At 32.6% G+C, this 20396-nt stretch overlaps 3 protein-coding genes across 5 annotated transcripts; all 3 read left to right on the top strand.

Moving 5' to 3' along the window:
• Positions 1–263: 263 nt before the first annotated feature.
• LOC137805929 (flavonoid 3'-monooxygenase) lies at positions 264–5200 on the top strand. Its single transcript, XM_068605804.2, has 3 exons — positions 264–780; positions 3896–4339; positions 4414–5200. Exons 1-3 carry the CDS (start codon positions 334–336, stop codon positions 5047–5049), a joined length of 1527 nt encoding a protein of 508 aa, XP_068461905.2. The 5' UTR covers positions 264–333; the 3' UTR covers positions 5050–5200.
• Positions 5201–5750: 550 nt separating this feature from the next.
• Positions 5751–10676, top strand: LOC137807721 (protein CANDIDATE G PROTEIN-COUPLED RECEPTOR 2). 3 transcript variants are annotated; one of them, XM_068608486.2, is made up of 6 exons: positions 5751–6209; positions 7252–7443; positions 9361–9523; positions 9819–9843; positions 9947–10028; positions 10105–10676. In XM_068608486.2, the coding sequence occupies exons 1-6, from the start codon at positions 5979–5981 to the stop codon at positions 10180–10182; spliced, it is 771 nt and encodes a 256-aa protein (XP_068464587.2). In that variant the 5' UTR covers positions 5751–5978; the 3' UTR covers positions 10183–10676. The 3 variants fall into 3 exon arrangements, with proteins under 3 accessions (XP_068464587.2, XP_068464586.2, XP_090155622.1); XM_068608485.2 differs by having other exon boundaries at positions 9741–9843; XM_090299496.1 differs by having other exon boundaries at positions 5920–6745; positions 9741–9843; positions 10105–10644.
• A 1849-nt stretch (positions 10677–12525) lies between these two features.
• E13L3 (glucan endo-1,3-beta-glucosidase-like protein 3) lies at positions 12526–16542 on the top strand. The gene is made up of 4 exons (XM_068608484.2): positions 12526–13175; positions 13572–13808; positions 13921–13954; positions 15988–16542. The coding sequence occupies exons 1-4, from the start codon at positions 13124–13126 to the stop codon at positions 16262–16264; spliced, it is 600 nt and encodes a 199-aa protein (XP_068464585.2). The 5' UTR covers positions 12526–13123; the 3' UTR covers positions 16265–16542.
• Positions 16543–20396: the final 3854 nt, after the last annotated feature.

Here is a 20396-nt window from a genome sequence, read left to right as displayed (position 1 = left end):
TTTTCATTTATAAAGTTTAAATTCAAGATTAATTAAGACATATCGATATTAGCTAATTCTTCTAAAGATTGCAGGTTGTTCTGATTTTGAAAATATTATTATATATTAATTCTACTTTGTTCAATGCAATTTTCTATCATGACAATGATCACACATACTAACATTTGACTGAAAGTTAAATCCAAACACAGCCTAATGATTGTCTAATACTAAAGAAAAATCTTCACTGAATAACACACATAAAATTTCCCTTATATAACACACTAGGTTGTGCTGCTTTTGTATCCGACACCATTGTTGAAAGCACGTTGCTCACATACATAATCCATATCCATGTCACCTTGGCTTTTAGCTTTTGCTACTACTATCGTAGCAGCTATCCTTATTTACAGTCTTTTCAAGCTCAGAACCGCGCATTCAGTACCACTGCCACCAGGGCCAAGCCCATGGCCCATAGTAGGAAATTTGCCTCACATGGGCCGTGCGCCACACCAGGCCCTCGCAGCTATGGCCCATAAGTATGGCCCGCTCATTTACCTCCGGTTGGGCTTTGTTGACGTTGTGGTGGCGGCTTCCGCCTCCGTGGCAGAGCAGTTCTTGAAGGTTCACGATGCGAAGTTTTCGAACCGGCCACGGAATTTCGTGAACAAGTACATGAGCTATTACAAAGAAGACTTTGGGTTTGCTTCCTATGGCCCAAGGTGGCGGTTACTGAGAAAAATAAGCTCAACTCATATGTTCTCTGGTAAGGCCCTGGATGATTTTAGAGAACTGCGTGAGGTCAGCATCATTTCCATATTCCATATCAATTTCCATTAATCATATAGCAATATTATCGTATTATTTATCGACTTAAAAAACTTCTCTTTTTTCATGAACTAATTTTAGTTTATTAATGAGATTTTTTTCTTGTTTTCCCACCTAAATTTATATTAAAAAAAATCTAAATAAATTATTAGTTTCATTTCTCACTTATCATAACAAGTACTGAAAGAGGTAGTTGGGGAGACTTTGCAGGATTGGTGGATGAAAATATGAAAATGGACAAATGAACAAAAATTTACGATTCCAAAGTCGTATACTGTGAATACGAAACAACAGTGTCAACAGGAATTACGACTGTTTTGTAAAATTTGAATAGAATTAACCCATTCATATACGATTTTATTTAAGTCTGTCTCAATTTTTTTAAAAGAAAGTTGTCACTTCGGATAATAACTTTAGTGTTAAAATTATATAAAAATTTGCACTTCAGATTTTAGTGTATTTCATTTGAGTGGAATTTGTCATTTCTATGGATGATTTTTAATTTGTTTTTCCGTAGAAATAATTAATATATTTTTAAATAAAAATGTGTGTATAATATTTAAAATTTGTTTAAAATTACATGTACCATTTATAAAGTTTTATTTTAAAGTATATAAGCTTAATTTTTTTATTTAAAAAATTATAAATAAAATTGAAAATTTAAAACTATTTTTTTAACAAATTGTAGACTTTAATAATATTTAAAAAAATGTAAACATTTTTAATTTATCGCATAATCTATTTTTAACCAAATTTATTTAAAATACTTTCTATAGTTTTAATATATCAAGATTTAAAAAAATAAAATTAATTCTTTATTTTTTTATGCTTTTTCTAAATAATATTTTTGAAATTATATACTATAAAATAAAATTTTACACAAGATTGTTAGCCAGTTATTAAATTATTATATACATATTTTTATTTTAAAAAATATATTTATTATCATTTTGATGAGAGAAAAAAAAACAATTTAAGTCGTCGTCAACTAAAATGGGGTAAATTTCATATCTAGCACCATTTACACTTTTATTTCCCTAACTAGCACCTTTTTGTTTTTATTTCCCTATCTAGCACTCTTTTGTTTTTATTTCCCTATCTAGCACCCTTTTATTTTTTATTTCCCTATCTAGCACTTCAAAAATAAATTAAAAAATAATAAATTAATTTTTTTTTATAATTTTAGTTTTGAATGCATTAAAAAATAAATATTTTTAATGTTTAAAATAGTTAGAAATATAATTAATGAATAAAGAAATGTGTTTTTACAAAATAAAAATAAAAAAGTAATAAATTTAAAATGTTTAGTTTAAAAATTATTTTTTTAAGAATGAATAAAATAAAAAATTAAACTCTACGAGAACATAAAAGTTGAATATATAAACATAAATTAGTATTTATTTTATTATTATTGATGATGTAATTATGTTAATTTAAAGTAAAAAATACAGGACATAATTATAAAAAAAACAAAGTTAAATAAGGACTGATATGTATATAAAGGAACAACGTGATCGAAAAAAAAATGTTCATATTGTCAAACACCAAGACACACATAAAGAATATGTCCCAACATTACTGGATTGTGCACTTCTCGTCATTAATTATGTTTCATTTCGCATAAACTATTTAATGTATCATTGAATAAAATATTAAATGAATTATCATCTTTCATTTATTTTCATTTTTATGATCAACATATACTTATTTAGTATCGCCTTATATCTCTTATATTTATCTTATTTGAATTTATTTTTATATCTTTTATCTTTATCTTAATTTGTTTTGCCTTTATTTTATATCTTTTATGTTTTTAGTTATTATTTTTTTTCTACCATTCTTTTTTTTATTGTTGTTGTTTTTATTTTCTAGACTTTTTTTTTTTCATTTTTTGCTTCTCATTTTTAAGCATTAAGTGTAACATTTGCATTGGTTTTTTTTTAGGATTTTGCATTTAGGATAGACACTTCAATATTACTTGTGTATCAACTATTAATTAATACTAATTGACTTTATTTTTTTTTGTAATTATGTCATGTATTTTTTACTTGAAATTAACATGATTACATCATCAATAATAATAAAAATAAATAGTAATTTATGTTTATAAATTCAACTTTTATGAGGGTTTAATTTTTTATTTTCTTCATTCTTAAAAAAATAATTTTAAACTAAACATTTAATTTTTTTTTATTTTATAAAAACTCATTTCTTTATTCATTAATTATATTTTTAACTATTTTAAACATTAAAAATATTTATTTTTTAATGCATTCAAAATTAAAATTATCAAAAAATAAATAAATAAATATTTATTTATTTATTTTGGAAATTGTGCTAGTTAGGGAAATAAAAAATAAAAGGGTGTTAGGTAGGAAAATAAAAAGAAAAGGGTGCGGAAAATAAAAACAAAAGGGTGCTAGTTAGGGAAATAAAAGTCTAAATGGTGCTAGTTAGGGAAATAAAAGTCTATACGGTAGTTGTCAACGTCAAATATAATTTTTTTGTTGTATGTTATTTATATGGAAATTATCATCCGAACTACAATCTTCCGTTAAATAAAAATTGGGTAGATTAGTGGGTTTAGGGTTGTACACATTAATGATCACTTCTATTCAAATTTTACATAGTAATCGTATTTTTTGTTGAGAATATTTGTTTTAAACTGAAATTCATACTCATAATTTACATCTTTTACTGTTATAAAAATTTGAGATTTTACTTGTTAATGATGACTTATATATTTTTATAAAGAGAATCATTCGTAATTCACATTTTTTATATAATCATATTACAATTTATAATATTATTATTATTATTTTTATATATATTTAATTCTAAACATGCTTTTTATTATATATATTTATTTTAAATTTATATATAAAGAAAAAAAAAAGAAATTGTATACAACTAGGTTGTCAAATTATATTTTTCTTTACATAATTTTTGTTGCATTTGTTTATTTTTCTTATTTTGATTACCTAATTACACCATTTTGCTCATTTTCCCGACTTTGCAAGTCCATTCAATTTTTCTAATGGAAATAATATAATAAAGCAACACATAACCTAAACAAATGTATTTACAGAAAGAGGTAAAAAAATTAACACGTAATCTGGCAAGTTCAGACTCAAAAGCTGTGAAATTGGGACAATTGTTGAACGTATGTGCCACCAACACATTGACAAGGATAATGATAGGACGAAGAGTTTTCGATTATGGAAGCAGTGGCTGGGATCCAAAGGCAGATGAGTTTAAATCTATGGTGGTGGAGCTCATGAAATTGTCAGGAGTTTTTAATATTGGTGACTTCATTCCATTCCTGGATTGGCTAGACCTTAATGGAGTAAAAGCCAAAGCAAAAAAACTACGCAAGAGGTTTAATGCATTTTTAACTAGTATTATCGAGGAACATCAGATTTCCAAGAATGAGAAACACCAAAACATATACTTAACCACACTGTTGTCACTGAAAGACACTCCTCAAGAAGGATGCAAGCTTTCTGATGAGGAGGTCAAAGCAATACTTTTGGTACGTATATTCTCCACAGACTATGTGTAACTCTACCTTTTCTCACAATTGATGTAAAGCGATGTCTCTTGCAGAACATGTTTGGAGCTGGAACAGACACACCATCAAGCACAATTGAATGGGCGATGGCTGAACTAATTAGGAACCCGAGAAGCATGGTTCGGGTGCGACAAGAAATAGATAGTGTTGTGGGTGAAGACAGACTTGTGACAGAACTTGACTTGCCCCATCTTCCTTACTTACAGGCTGTGGTGAAGGAGACATTTCGTTTACACCCACCAACCCCTCTTTCTATTCCACGAATTTCTGAAGAGAGTTGTGAGATATTTGGTTACCACATTCCGAAAGGTGCAACTCTCTTGGTCAATGTGTGGGCCATAGGACGTGACCCTAAGGAGTGGTCAGACCCATTGGAGTTCAAGCCTGAAAGGTTCCTCCTTGGTGGTGAGAAGGGTGGCGTTGACGTTAGGGGCAACAACTTTGAGGTTATACCCTTTGGGGCTGGGCGTAGAATATGTGCTGGTATGAGCTTAGGTCTAGTGGAGGTTCAGCTACTCACTGCTACCCTAGCCCATGCATTTGACTGGGAGTTAGAGAATGGACTTGACCCCAAAAGTCTCAATATGGATGAAGCGTATGGGCTCACCCTCCAGAGAGCAGTGCCTCTTTCTGTCCACCCTCGTCCTAGGCTCTCACACCATTTGTATTGATCATCATCATCTCCATGATTTCCAAGCTATCCTATGTTTTCTCACCTTCCTCTTTTAATAACATGGATGTAATAAATAAATGGTGGGTTAAATAATTACTCACATTTTCAAACTGGACTAATAAGTAAATGGTTGATCATGAAAGCCCATGATAGTAACTTTCATTGCAGAAGGATACTGTTTTAAGGTCTGTAAAAAAGGACAGAACCTAAGTCATAATTTATGATAATGGAGCTTGCAGCTTCTTAAAAAAAAAGTTAGTGTTTGAAAAAGTTTATTTTGACACTTACAATAATGTTTTAAATTAAAAAATAAAATAAATATAATAAAATAATAATATAATAGAATGTAGAGTTTATGTATTTTATTGTATGAGATATTAAAGTATCACCATCTTATTGTTTAGATCAAGTTATTCAAAGGGATACTTTTTATTTTTATTGTAAAATAAGTCTTTATAAAGATTTTATATCCACTGTATTATAAAAAAAAAAAAGATGAAGAAAACAAAAGAATAAAGACAAAAAAATATAAGAAAAAATATTCCTTCAATTTTCTTTTTCTTACTTGTAAAACACATCTTATCTAAAGTTATTTTACATTATTATATATGACTTTTGACTGAACCATTTTTCTTGAGTGGAGTATGATTAAGGTGTAATGATTCCGTATTAGTAGATTTACACGCCTAGTGCAAAATTATTGTTAGCATATTAAAGGCGTTAAAAATGTAATAAAAAGTTGTAAATCATGATTGATATCATTACACGGAAACTTTCATCACAAGAAAAGAAAGTGGGTAGTTAACTCCATCATCAACTCAATTTCACGATCTCGTTGAAGAAAAATCCACATTGGCAGGGACCAAACAATGTCCTATGGTTCCCGCAAACCCCTTTTCTTGTTAACCGATCTCAGCCCCTGAAAGCATGTCACAGAGTATCGAAGATGAGGCTTTGTCGCCACTTGGCAGCGATCTGAAGTGCGATGGGTACGGCATCTTCCTTGTCGTTTCGTCCGTCTTGTTCGTTCTGTATCTTGCGCTGCACGCCAAGAAGAATCTCAGCAGCCTCTGTCATCGAGGCTCCTATGTTGTTATTTCCTATTATGCCCTCCTCTGGCTCGTTGCGCTTTTAAACCTCGCATGGTCTTCTCTTCAGGTACACCACACCACATCGCATCTTTCCTTTTTTTATATATTGTTTTCTCCTCTGCTTCCATGCTCATTTGAGATATCTATGGACTGGTGGTGTAAAATGTTTCACACTATGACGAAGTAAGAAATCGTTCTACTCATGATTTTAATCTTTAGAGACTGAAAGCTGGGAAGAGGACTTTTGAAGTCCAACAGCATAATTACGTAAAAAAAGAAGAAGCATGAAACAACTAGTTTTATTTAAATTGTTCAATTAACAAGAGTGGCGTTGTGAGCTGGATCTATCATATCTTTGTGAATGAACAAAGATAGGTGTTCAAGATGAAAGCAAAAGGGTGGTTCCGGCGAGGCAATGATGATTTCTAGCAGGCGGTCGAGGTGGAAGGATGGGAGGCAGTCACCTGCAAGAACTCTCAACAAGTCAAGAACAAGGCTCATGGAGTGGTGGGTGTGTTTGCGAAGCTGTGATCTCATGAGGGTGCACGAGAGTACCAACGATGCCGGTCATGTAGGTGTTCATGACCGGGGTCCAACATCAAGGTTGGCGTTAATTCAGAACAAAAGGAAAAATAGATGAAGTGATAAGTTTTATTTAAAATGTTTAATTTACTATGCTATCTATTCATAATTCCCAACACCTATGGCTATGAATATGTTATTACTTCAAAATTGCGCGAGTGTATAACATGTAATTTTTTCAAATTTAAAAATATATACATTAAGGACATATCAAGTAATATTTTGAAATGTATCACAGACGCAAATAGCATACCAGTTACCAGCAGAGTATACACCCACATGCCATATATTATACAATTAAAAATCTGCATTTAAGTTTTTCAGCTACGTGGCTCTGTTTGCTTTTGAGTCCAGTGGGTAAAAGTAATCTGTATGGGTGCAAAATCTACGTCATAGCTTTTCCATTTCTGTGTGTGCTTCATTGTAAATTTTGATTATCACTTTAATTTACTCCCATTCAGTTGGCAGTAGGATTTGTACCTTTCCTTCTTTTAGCCTTTCAGTTCTTGCTTTTTTTGCTTAAGCAGGCATGGCAGTGTTCTCATGGAAAGGAGATTGCATGGAATCTGCTGTCCTTATTCACAGCGTCTGGTATGCTATGTCTAGAGATAAGCTTGATCGCTTTCTTACTGAAGGATAACTATATGAATGGCATGGAAGCTCTAGCACACTCTTTCATTGCATCAGGAATTGTTGTCTTTGTGGATACCCTTCTTAAGGTGAGTTTGATTTTCATTCACATTAGTTATGTCTCAACTTGCTTATTCTTTCTTGGTTTCGTTAAACTTTCCGTTTTATGAATAGCATTTGATTTTCTTCCTACCCTGGTTTGTTTCTTGTTGTCAATGTAACTTGGTCTTACTCTACATCACAATTGTAAATATAACAGCTCAGGAAAGAAGTCACTAATATTAGCTACATTGATCTCTACCAATGGTGCAACCTTCATTGAAGAACTAATGGGTGCAACAAACACAGCTCTTAAGAAAGTTTTGCAGTATGAAACATAATGTTAAACAAACTTTGCCTTTGAAATGATAAGTGAACTTGTTTTGGCAGTGATTCTACATTTGTGGTACCTGTTGCTGTGTTCATGGGTGGCTGCTTTCTGTAACAACTATTAATTAGTCTCCTTCTGCAGTAAATGTTCATGATCCAAATTTCCAAAAGTCATGTTGAGTTAGCCATCTTCTTTTTGAGAGTTTACTCCAAAATGTTTCTGAGCCTTTTCTTTTTGTCATATTGTTGAACTCAACTCCATCATTCTACGGAAAACGTCATGTGTATTTTATGTAATCTCTTTAATACTAACAAAATGAGAAAGGTGGTTGTTATTTACTAAAAGAAGTTCATAAGCTCCCAAATTTTGACTATATTCGTCCTTGCCAGTATTAGGCATCTCTCAAATTTCTCAGAATTGAAAACCCATAGGCTTGTGCCTTACAAGTTTTTCTTAATTTCTAATAGAAAGTTCGTGTATGGATTAATGTGGTTGCATCACCATTTTTTACTCCCATATCCTAATTAATAGTGCTTTATCACTTCCATATTAAATTTTCCCTTACGGCACAGCTGCCAAGTTGAATACATAAAAGGACCTAGATGTGTCGTCTTGGGTGACAGATGTAGCTTATTCTCTCTTAATTAAATGCTCGAATGTAGTATGGAATATGTTTTAAACTGTAATATATTTCTCTTTAATCACATGATATGTCAATGGGGTGCTTTTAACTGCGGAGACTTTAGTCTTTAATTTCAATTGGAAGCTTCCTTTTAGATCACTTCAAGACATTAACTACAATTGTGACACAAGATTCATGGCATGCTGTGAAACTCTTATTAAAAAAGTTTTAGCGCAATTCAAGACTTTTAGGCTAAAAGATATCCCAGTGAGGATTCAAATATGATATTTTAATAAATGAGGAAATATTATTCTCGATTGTTACCATAAATTACTAATTATATATCTGCATAAATGTCTTCAATACGTTAAAATACAGCTGAAATTTTGCTCGCATCACCCCACCTTAGATGTATGATGTATCAAATAGGAAATAACAAATTGTTGCAGTTATACTAGGGACACTATTTTATTGTTTTAGAATTTAACATAAATTACTTACCATAAATTACTAATTATATATCTGCATAAATGTCTTCAATACGTTAAAATACAGCTGAAATTTTGCTCGCATCACCCCACCTTAGATGTATGATGTATCAAATAGGAAATAACAAATTGTTGCAGTTATACTAGGGACACTATTTTATTGTTTTAGAATTTAACTTGTCATTTGATTTAGGTTCTATTCAATTGTGATTATATGCTGTATCTCATTTCTTTGAGGATTACTTATCCTTGATCTGTAACTTTCCCATTCTCTTCAATATGAATTTCAATTTGCGGTTTCTTTCCTAAACAAACAAAAAAATACGGTGGTTTCAACCTGCAATGGTTTTCCATTCATGTCTGTTTCTCATTGCATATGATATTAGACTCAGTGCCACATCGTTTATGCCCTGTCAAGTGTTCATTGTTCTATAGGTGTTAATTACTCAAACTGCCTTTAGCTGTCATCCCCTTTTATGCATTATTTCGTGATTTATCTTTTGCTGATTAAGCATTTCCTTATCAGGCAATATATGTTTTTGGATTTGGGGTCCCATTGTTCAATAACCATGTTGGAAGCACTCATACAATCAAGTGGAGTTTATGGATAGTACATAAGTTATTGCTTGCTGCAGCATATAGTTTCATTTTGTTTGCACATTTCTCGAAATGGAGAGAGAAGCTACCACGTGAGTATAACTTCTGACTGTGTGGATAGCTTTTTTGTGCACCTAGAATGGACATTCACACTTTCCAAATGAGGAAACATGGAAGTGATATTAGTGTATCATTGAGTAGAACATCTGTTTACATAGACATTAGAGACAACTTTCTGCCAAACACCCTAATTCTGTTACCAACTTACCAGTTATATTCCAAAAGATTCATTTTCTTTCATCTTTGCAGCAAGACCAGCTTTTTACAACTATGTTGCCGTAATGTTTGTCCTCAGTGTGATTAGCCTGTTTGCTTGTGGACTCGCAGGAATTGGCATTGGACTCGGCAATTGGTAACACTATATATCTTCTTTTCAATTAGGACTTAGAAGAGGTATTTAATTATCATCTCGATAACTTAAACTCTGAATAACAGATAATGCTTTCCATCTGCAGGTTGTATGATGTCACTGTGCTTTGTTATCACTCTTTGTATCTTCCATTTCTTTACGTTACTTTTCTTGCAGATTTCTTCCGGGTAAACATTCAGTGTTATTTACTGTTTCTTTTTGGTTTCTATAATATATGCATGAACATCATAATTTGTACTGCAGGAGGAAGATTTCCTTTTGGACACTGCATATTATTCCGAGATGAAAGATGCTGGATTCTTTGATGCTGACTGGGAATAATTCTTCAACAAATTATAAATGGAACCGACATGCATATGTTGTCTGTGCACTGTAAATACTAGACTTTCTAACAAATTCAAGCTGAACTCTGCTCCGTCAACATCTCGATGATATATGTTGGATTGTATGATCGTACCTGCCTGTGAAATGCTTTTATAGGAACAGTGCTTTCATATTCATCATATTTCTATCAACTAACATACCAAGAAATGAGCTTGTTCATGAAAACCAAAATAGGCTCCAGAATCCACATAGCATTAAAATGTATTTCTGAAGAATAGGTAGTGTCTCAGGTTGTCATCAGCAACTTCATTTTGCAATTTTACCTGCGTATGAAAAGTTCATAGTTTTGGTAAAATCTTGTCCATCATCTCCATATCAAAGACCCACATGATATTGGATTAAACATATATTGGCCTCTGCATTTTATATTTTATAATATGCGCCTTCCGATGCATAGCATTTTGCATTGCGTGGCTTTTGGTTTTGGAGAATGTTGGTTTGCATTCAAGGGTAGTAAGGAACTGTCGGGGAGATATTTATTGACTGATTATTTTTTCCTAATAAATGAATCTTTCATAAAGAATGGAAACATTCTAGCTTTAGGTTGTTAATTTCTGTAGTCTTTATTATATTTGATGCATTCAATAACTACTTTAAGAAGACTCTCTAGTCAAAACCTTTCCGTTGTTGAAATATCTTAAAATAGTGTGTATCAATAAAGGAATACTCCAAGTATTATCTAATTTAAAAAGTTATTCTAACTAAAAAGAAATATATAAAGAAAAATATTGTTGACACTAATAGAAATTTGAGATAACAAATGTAAAATATCATTTGAAAACTTGGAAAATTATACTATAAAATAAAATCTTTATATTTACATGTATTTAAGTGTTGTCTTAGGTTGATATATATAGTCATTTAAATTTTTTGTTTTTTTATATTATTGACTCCTGTTATCAATCACATGTTGATTTCATCGTATCATCATAATTATCCAATTTCGGTGACCACAATCACTATGTACTCTACTAATGAACAATCTAAAATCGACCACTACGACTATAACATGAATAAGTGACTCTTTTACACAAACATGTGGTTATCCAGGTTGATATATGTGATCATTTAAGTTTTTTGTTTTGCACAATACTAATTTTAATTTTTCAGTCACTAGCTAGATTCATTATATTATTATAGTTACCTAGTTTCGGTAACAACCACCAATAAATAGTTTAAAACTGACTACCACAAAGTTACAACACAAACTAACATCAACCACACACCAAACAGACTCCACCACACAAAATTGAAAGTCTGTAAACAAACCAACATCATGCTTGAAACGCCAACACAACCAATCACCTTCAACGTCGTAAGGACGAAATCGAAAAAATAGATGACAGAAACGATTAAAGAAGTCCTCAATGATGAAACAAAAAAAAAACTTAAAACAAACCTAAATTCAAAAAGTTCTATGTAGATTATTCTCGATTTTTAAAATCATTCAAAGCTCTCAACTCAATTTTTTTTTCTACATTAATAGTTGTATTGATAGTTGTCAAGAGGGAGTTTGCCATGTGGGAGTGTTTAGATATAAGAAGTCATGTATAAATTCGCTAAAAGATGAGCATATATAGTTGGTAGTGTGAAAGAAACAAAAGTTATGATATTGAATTAATAGCTTTTGGGGGGCTCAAAGCTAAATTAATAGTATTTCGGGGTTCAAAGTTAATTTAATTCTGTACTTGTTGTGAATCGTAGACCTCTTTGCCCTTCCATTAGACCTAACCAAACCCATGTTGTGTTAATCAACTGGGTTCCGGCCCATGCCCTTAGTTCGGGTCGTGGTCTCATCCATTCGATGATGGCCCAGTGAGTCATGTTACACTTCCTCGAGACCCGAGACGCTCTGTATAAAGCATTGGACGCTGAAAGCGAAAAAAGTAAGCAAACATTTCATCTCTCATGTAATCACCAACACTAATCAAGTTCACAAACACTGTGTTGTGTAACAACTTTTTCTCACACACTAATTATTTTTATTGGTTAGTCTCTTTATTTTAAAAGGAAGAAAATTCTTGGACCGTTGGTGCAGTTGAGATATTCAATTAAGAGGAGAAGCAGAAGATAGTTCGGAGACCAGACTCCTGTCATTACTTCTGGCAACCCACAAGTACAACTAGCGAAATAACATTGAATTACCTGGGACCATGGCGCATGGAACATATACATGTGCGGTTTTACAATTCTAGCCGTTAACACGAGACGTGCAACAATAAATCTTTTATTTCCACTGCTCCAATATTTATAATGTGAGGCTGAACCCAAAAAAGTTCTGCAATGCAAATTAATTCTTTAAACACTTTCATAACTTTCTGTCAAATTTTCATCAATTTTGACTAATACTATTTAATCCTTCCCATTTTTTCTACTCTAGCTGGACCTTAGCAAAAGACCAGTCCCAAAGATAAACAGTGACCCACTACCAAAGGTGCGTTATTCACTCGCTGCTTAGGCCTCCTCACTCACCCTGTTAGCCTTTTACGAGTCCCTATGAAACTATTTTCCTTCCTTGATATAGGGTAAAGAAAAGAGGAGCGTGATTAGAAACAAACACAACTATTATTTACATTATTTTTAACCACATTAAGTAGTTGTAGTAACAGTGAGACTGAGATTGCAAAAGTACAAAAAGCATTCACAAGCCGACACAAAAGGAGGCCAACCATCATCCCACCGTTTACACATTACACAACTTTACCATCTCCTCTCTTCCCGTGTTATATTTTGTCCTCATATTCTCATCTCATCTCACACTCTGTCACGCACCCACCCACCATTCTCCTTCCTCTCTCTCACTCTCACTCCCACTCTCTGCTCTACTACCTATTCTCTCCATCTCACAACACCATTGCTCTCTACCTCATCTCCTACCATGGCTGCTCTAGCTCTTGCACTGCTTCTTTTGGCTCTCACTGGCACTTCAAGTATGCTTCCAACTTCCCTTTTCTTCTACTCTCCCTTCTCAACCTCAACCTTCAAAATTTTACTTCTTTTTTCTACTTTAGACACCCTTTCCATATTTTAACCACTGGATCTATCTCTCTGCTTTCTATTTTTTCACATAATCTTCAAAGAGCAAACTTTATCCTAGCTAGGAACAAAATTAGTCATGCGAGTGTGCCATTCCACATTTCTTAACATCATGATCTACTAACATCTCACCTTGCTAGCGTAGATTCTTCAAAAGAGTCCTACCATGTATACCTTCATTCGTCCAAACCTTCACTAACCATAAAATCATTTCCTCCCCAAAATCTAAACCTTTTCTTCTTCTTTCACACTCGTTGTCTTTGTTTGCTAATGTGTTTAAACTGTTACAGCTGCAACTTGGTGCGTTTGTAAGGATGGAGGCGACGCGATCCTGCAGAAAACATTGGACTATGCTTGTGGAGCTGGTGCTGACTGTAACCCTCTCCATCAAAACGGTCCTTGTTTCCAGCCCAACACCGTGAGGGCCCACTGCAACTACGCCGTGAATAGCTATTTCCAAAAGAAGGGTCAAGCTCAAGGGTCCTGTGAGTTTGCTGGAACAGCCACTGTTACTGCATCTGACCCCAGTAAATCCTCGATCTCTCTTTTCTGTTCTTTTTCTTAGCATATATTCCTTCCAACAACAACAGTAGCTGACCCTTTTACCTGTTTCTCTTTCTCTCCTTCTTTGGTGAACAGGCACTGGCGGTTGTTCCTACCCGTCAAGTGTCAGGTATGGATTTCGTCCACTCTTTTCTTCTTTATTCTCAAGCTTCCTGTTTGTTGTTCGTTAGTTTCAATATGCTTTCTTTTCTTTTTTGCTTAAAGTTTTAACGTGGTTGCCTGATTTTGAAGGTTGGCGTTGTTAACGTTGGTAGCGAACTTACTTTTTTTTTATCATAATAAAACATAATCGGGGTTTGGGCACTTGCATAGATTAGTACATTATTTTAACTATGAAAGGGTTATTTGGTTTGCAATAGGCATATTCGCTGGGTGGTAGTGTAGCAGTGTTTTGTAAGGTTTCACACAGTGCAGTGTTGCTACGGGAAGAGAGTTTTTTATGAGTATAGTTCGGTCATAAATAATGTTTTCAAAGGAAACCAATTAGGTTAATTTTTTATAAAATAAAGTAACATTTGTTCTTAAATAAGTACTAGATTTTTGTTGAAGGGGAATTTCACAACCGCTTTGAATGTTTTTTTCACTTTTTTTTTTCCTGATACTAAAGTACTACAGCCGTGCTTACTTTTTTGTATCATAAAAGAAAGTGGAGAAAAGTTAAAATTCAAATTGTCTTTTAATCATGATAAAAGAAAATGTGAAAGTAGTGTACAAGGAAACAGAAATAAAACAAACATTACTCAGATATTTATTCAACTTGCTTTTTTAGGAGTATATTATTTTGGTGAAGGCAAAAGGATGAAACTAAGAAAATAAATTATTGGGTACAAGCAGAATAAGGTTTATTATCTTTAATTCTGAATTTAAATATATTCATCTGCATTTACAAATTTATTAGACGTTCGTTTTTAATTTCTCCGTTCTATTAATGTCGCTTTGACGAGGTTCTGTCCTACGTTGACGAACTGTTTTTTTTTTTCATTTGGTTTTTGACAATATCGGAACTTCACAATTGGGTGTGCAACTCATTACCCATTTATTGGTGATTATAGCCGTTGCAGCGAGACACTCAACTTTTTTAAGTTATTAAAGATGCTTCAATAATTGGGATCCGATGCTGAATTAAAGTTTGAATCTTTTTAATCAAAAAATTGGACATTATCATTAAGAAATGACAAGTTTGTCCCAATTGAACGATCTTATCCTTAGCTGCCCTGCTTTAGCAGTTTTGGCAATACAAAATAGTAGCAAGACATAAATGCCCTTATTTATGTGTATGTTAATAAAAAGTAAGTGGAGGAGGGTGTTTGGGTAAGTTAACAATGAGCACTGAGAAGTTTGTATTTTTGTTTCCACATTTCATGATCAAGTTTTAATTTTGGTGATGGATGATGAAGTTGCACAAAAGCCAAATGGACAACACTTGCTTCGGAATCTGGGCCATCAAACTTTTAAAAAAGTCCACATATTTGTTATCGTGGTGTATGACCCTTCTCGTCACCCATCGCTTTCTATAGTTTTTCTCGTCTGTTTCTGTTTTTAACCTGCAAATTTGTGAAAAGCTGTTTTTTTTCTCGCTAAACAATACTACTGCTACTTCTATTTACCTCAGTTAATTTGGCTAACAGTTAATACTGCTAGTACTTCCATTATTGTCTGTCAAGTTAAAGGGGGAAGGACGATTGTGTAGAAAAGCAAATCTCACGAAAGATTTTATGTTCTGAAATATTCTTGAAGGTTATGTTACTATGAAAAAACCATAATTTCGTTCATGCTGGAGTCATTGTCAACTTAGGAAAAGTAGTTGGGAATTGAGAATGAGCATGGAGGTAGATCGGTTTAAAACTTAATGGGCATTAAAAGCTGGTTTATTCAGCTGAAGAAGGGTACGAATTTTGAGTCCAAACAAAATAGTTAGTTGGGTGTGTTTGCTGTGAGTGTATGTGTAATAATAATGCGGATAATTTCATTTAGTTTTATTAACCCTTTTGATTGTAAAACTTGATTATTTATCATGTGAAGATGAGGTTAGCCAAGACCGTGAATATGTAACTGGTAGTTAGCTATTGGTGTTTTTTGTTGTTGTTGTTTTGAGACATAGCATGTGGGTTGATCATTTGATTCCTTCCTTTGTCTTATCAGTGCTGCAGGCACTGGTACAACTCCTGTCACAACTACACCAACCATGGGCACCACTCCCACCACGGGAACCCCAACAACCGGTACCGGAACCGGCACCGGAACCACCCCTGGTACTACTCCATACAGCACAACACCTGGAGTGTTAGGAGGCATTGGCAGTGGCATGGGACCTTCAGGACCTGGCATGAATGATGAGAGTCACGGTGGCCTTAGACTAGTGCAGTCTAGTTTCTTAATCATTCTGTTATCTTCCTTCGTGATCTTCTGCTGGGGTTGAGAACACGAGTGCAAACTGCTCAATGTCACTGTATTATTGTGAATGTTATTTTTCTAGGTGTTGAACTTGGGGACGTTAGTTTTTGGGCATCTTTCTCCACCTTCCACTAGTTATTGGGTTTTTGATTATTTAATTATTGAATTTGGCAGCATTTTCACTCTACTGTCCCAAGAAGCACACAACGTTGTCAATGAGATGGTGGCACCTGGAGATACTAATATGTATGCTTCAAACATGACCTTTCTATCTAATCTATGAAAGGGTTTTTCAATTGTCTATCTTGCTGACCAATGTGTGGAACACAAATATTTCTTTAGGAAGTCACTTATCAGTAATGGAATGATCACCTGAATCCCGGTTGATACAAAAACCATGTCAATTTCAAACCATGAAAAAATAAGTTATGTTGCAGACTTCTCAGTAATGTGTGAAATACCAATTTTGTGATTGACTTTGGTCTTGTTGTACTCAAACAGTGTGTGGTCCTTGTAGTTGAAATGATGATTTGCCTAAAGAAAGGGAAAGCACGACAAAATACGGTAGCAGTGTGTGAATAAGATGTTTGTGGAAGCATTAGGGTAGTGAGAAGAGTGGATTTGAGCATGAAAAATCACATGGCAAACCATTTTTGGATTCATTTTTTTAAGACACCGTATGGGCTGATGTCTGATTCTCTTGTCAGGCTGAGTGTGGAGTGAGGTGGCTCCCAAATAACACATGATTGCTTAATTAATATGATGTTTGTCTTCCCAATACATTATTTATTTCTCCATTTTATGCAAGGTTGTGTTTGATGCTTGTTCACAACCTTTCTGTTTGTTTTTCTTGTATTCCCCACATGTCTGTTTATTGGCACATGGGTTGCTAATTCACTATTTTTCATTTTCTTATTCAATAATTATATTAACTAAAAATTTTATTTTTAACTTTAAATTAACTATAGTTAAAGACAAAGATTAAAAAAATATAAAAAGTTTAAGCTGGGAAATATTTTTACAGAGACTAAAATCATATGCGTGTTTACATAAACTTAAAACATGTTTAAATATAATTATTTTTTAAGTCATTGATTTGTAATTAAATAACCATATAAAACTCTTGTACACTCCTTTAAACGTGTTAAACAAAAGCTTATTTTTTAACACCAAGGAACTCAAATGATTAAAAGCTCTGAAGGGATGTAAATTCATTTCTATTTGTATTTAATTTTTCTGTACAAAAAAACTTACTTTTAATCCAACCATTTTCAACTGTTTTTTACTCGTGTGACAAGAAAGTAAATAGGCATATATTTTTGGTGTACAAATTTCATTATTTTTAATTGAATTCTTATTAAAAAAATTCTATTAAGTATTTTATATTTTTCAATTAAGTTTTTATCATTTAATCCTTCTCTTAAAGGAGTGATATTGTTATTATTTTTCCCATTATCCACTTTATTTGATATATAAAATTTTGTGGTTAATATAAAATGATACTTGGATTATTATAAAACAAGACAAATTATCTTTATTATAGGTGAGATCGTGAAAGTGAACGAAGAACATAAAAATCTCATTATTCTACACACTTTTAATTAATATAATAAAAGTCATTAATCGTTTTATATTAGTACTATATAATTTTATATTAACTATAAATTTTTACATTTCTTAACATGTGGAACACATGGAAACCTCCATATTCCACACACTTTTAATTAAAATAATAAAAATCATAAATCGTTTTATATTAGTATAATATAATTTTATATTAACTATAAAATTTTACATTTCTTAACATGTGAAACACATAAGTGAGATCTCATCTCACTTGAATGATAGAAACTCAATTAGAAAATATAGTATCTTTTGAGTTACCAATAAAAGAAAATAAATTTAATAATAAATAAATTGAAAATAAGAAATTAAAACTTAATTAAACTTATATTTGGCAGTTTCTTCTTGCAATCTTACATTTTTCTTCCTTCAACCCACGATTTTATAAATTTCGAAACTGACCTTCACTTTTTATTTGAAATCGGGATCTGGGAGAGTGCTATAGATTCATCAATCGGGAAGTGAATCATGTTGCTTTTCGGATGAGGGGGTGTTCTGGAAGCAAAGTTTGCATAAATTGTTGATTTATGGACTGCTGAATCTGGAAGCCTAATTTCTATTACGAATTGGTGGATTATAATGATATTTTTTTCAATTATGGATTTTTGAATCCAAAATGCATATTTTGAATTATGAATTGACGAATCTGGAATGAATTTTTTAATAATGGATGTTCTACATTTTTTATTTTGGATTAACAATGTCATTCATGTATTACCGGAAGTGTCAATCCGAAAATTTACCAGATTTCATAATTTGGAATGCAAAAGAAATAAATGTACAAATTTTATATAAGGAAGATTTTGTCTTTGCGCAACATTGTGGGGGTGCAGGAAGAAAAATGTTGGAGTGCAGGAAGAAACTGCCCTTATATTTTTATGGCTTCTTCTTCCTGCACTCCTACGTTTTTCTTCCTGCACCCCATAATTTTTAAAATTCCAAAAATGACCTTGACCTATTATTTGAAAAGGGGCATCGTGGTGGAGTTTCTATGCCACTATTCATCTTTTTCATTCATTCATCTCAGATGCTGGTGCAGGATCTTTGTAGTTGTGCGGAGTAAGGTGGAGGAGTAAGCTACGTTGTCGAAGCGTTGTTTGGGATTTAGAGATAAGAAATAAGTTTTTGTTTAGGAACATTGGTGGTTATGGAGTTTTCATGGTTTTTGGAAATCGGGATTGGGTAATGTGCAACGGATTCATCAATCCGGATTTGAATAATGTACTACGAATTCATCAATCCATAATATTACCGAAAACAACAATCCAAAATATTACCAAAACTACCAATTCAAGATTTACCAGAAGCATCAATCCAAGATTTTTGAGGATTCCATATCCCAGAATATGAAAAAATATACAGATTCTCTATTCCGTTAAACTACTGAATTGCATTGTCTAAAATGTGCAAACGAAAATCTGAAGAAAAATTGAAGTACAAATAAAAAAAAACCATAAATTTTACTTAGCTTCAAGTTACCAAGATCACCCTAAACCACCAAAAGATGTGGAGTTATGGAATTGCGCCGCAAAGAATGGAGATTTGGAGACTTGGGAGTTGCGGCTGCGCTGGGAAGAATAAAATGAAAGTGAGAGTTTTAGGATTTTTAGGAGTTAGGGGCATTTTAGAGTTTTTTAAAAAATAATAAGAACAATTTAGTCTTTATAAAACACTGTGGGAGTGCAAGAAGAAAAATATAAGAGTGCAGGAAGAAATTGCCTATATATATATGTTTTGTGATTGTTTGGTCCTAGGCCCAAATATGCAAGATGGTTTTTTAGAAAATTAATTCTCGAGTATTTCTTCTTACACGTCCATAATTTCAAACTACACCCCGAAAATTTGAATATTCCAAATTTACTCTTTTGTTTTTATATTTTGAGTTTCACTTATAAATTATACAATCTGAAATGTTAAACTTTTTTAAGTTGCAAAACAAACAATTCAGAATAAAAAATTATATCCTAAATTATAGATTCTAAAATAAATTTTTATAACTTACATACAACCAAATCCCCTTTTTTTTTATATAACATTTAATAGAAACACTATAGTGAACCACATCAAATCATGTCAAAACATCAAGATTTCAAAAATAGCTTGGCAAGAAAAGACACAACAACATAGTACCAGAGACACGAACCTTAAGAAAATGTAGGCATCTCTAATTACAAAGTGAGGCGAGAATTACAGAAGGGGGGAAAGACGGAAAAAGAATTTTGCCATAACCTCTGGTTCATAATCTCCCATTATTTTGTGTATCTATTCTGGAAGTATATTATAACATATTTGGAAACGTATTTTCCAGAATAATTTTTCCACGACTTTCACAAAATAAGGGTAAATTAGAAAAGATATTTGATATTTTACCAATTTAATTGGAGTATAGGAAAAACTTTGAGAGAGTTCACAAAGAAACACCCAATGGGATTGGAGAAAAAAATGGCCTTACTTCTTAGAGTTCTGAAATTTATTCTTACATATCTATTGGGTGTCAAAATTATGGTAGTAACAACTGTAATATTTTCTAATTA

This window comes from Phaseolus vulgaris, chromosome 3, assembly GCF_051622355.1.
Source record: "Phaseolus vulgaris cultivar YP4 chromosome 3, ASM5162235v1, whole genome shotgun sequence".
Lineage (NCBI taxonomy): Eukaryota > Viridiplantae > Streptophyta > Magnoliopsida > Fabales > Fabaceae > Phaseolus > Phaseolus vulgaris.
Note: the sequence above shows the minus strand (reverse complement) of the source record. Positions and strands in the feature narration are given on the sequence as shown.

Coding starts and splice junctions, on each gene's coding strand:
- LOC137805929 (XM_068605804.2), top strand. CDS start 334: ATGTCACCTTGGCTTTTAGCTTTTGCTACTACTATCGTAGCAGCTATC. Junction 781..3,895: donor ATTTTAGAGAACTGCGTGAG/GTCAGCATCATT, acceptor ATGTATTTACAG/AAAGAGGTAAAAAAATTAAC. Junction 4,340..4,413: donor AGGTCAAAGCAATACTTTTG/GTACGTATATTC, acceptor TGTCTCTTGCAG/AACATGTTTGGAGCTGGAAC.
- LOC137807721 (XM_068608485.2), top strand. CDS start 5,979: ATGTCACAGAGTATCGAAGATGAGGCTTTGTCGCCACTTGGCAGCGAT. Junction 9,844..9,946: donor GGCATTGGACTCGGCAATTG/GTAACACTATAT, acceptor TTCCATCTGCAG/GTTGTATGATGTCACTGTGC. Junction 10,029..10,104: donor TTCTTGCAGATTTCTTCCGG/GTAAACATTCAG, acceptor TTTGTACTGCAG/GAGGAAGATTTCCTTTTGGA.
- E13L3 (XM_068608484.2), top strand. CDS start 13,124: ATGGCTGCTCTAGCTCTTGCACTGCTTCTTTTGGCTCTCACTGGCACT. Junction 13,809..13,920: donor TGTTACTGCATCTGACCCCA/GTAAATCCTCGA, acceptor TTTGGTGAACAG/GCACTGGCGGTTGTTCCTAC. Junction 13,955..15,987: donor TCCTACCCGTCAAGTGTCAG/GTATGGATTTCG, acceptor TTGTCTTATCAG/TGCTGCAGGCACTGGTACAA.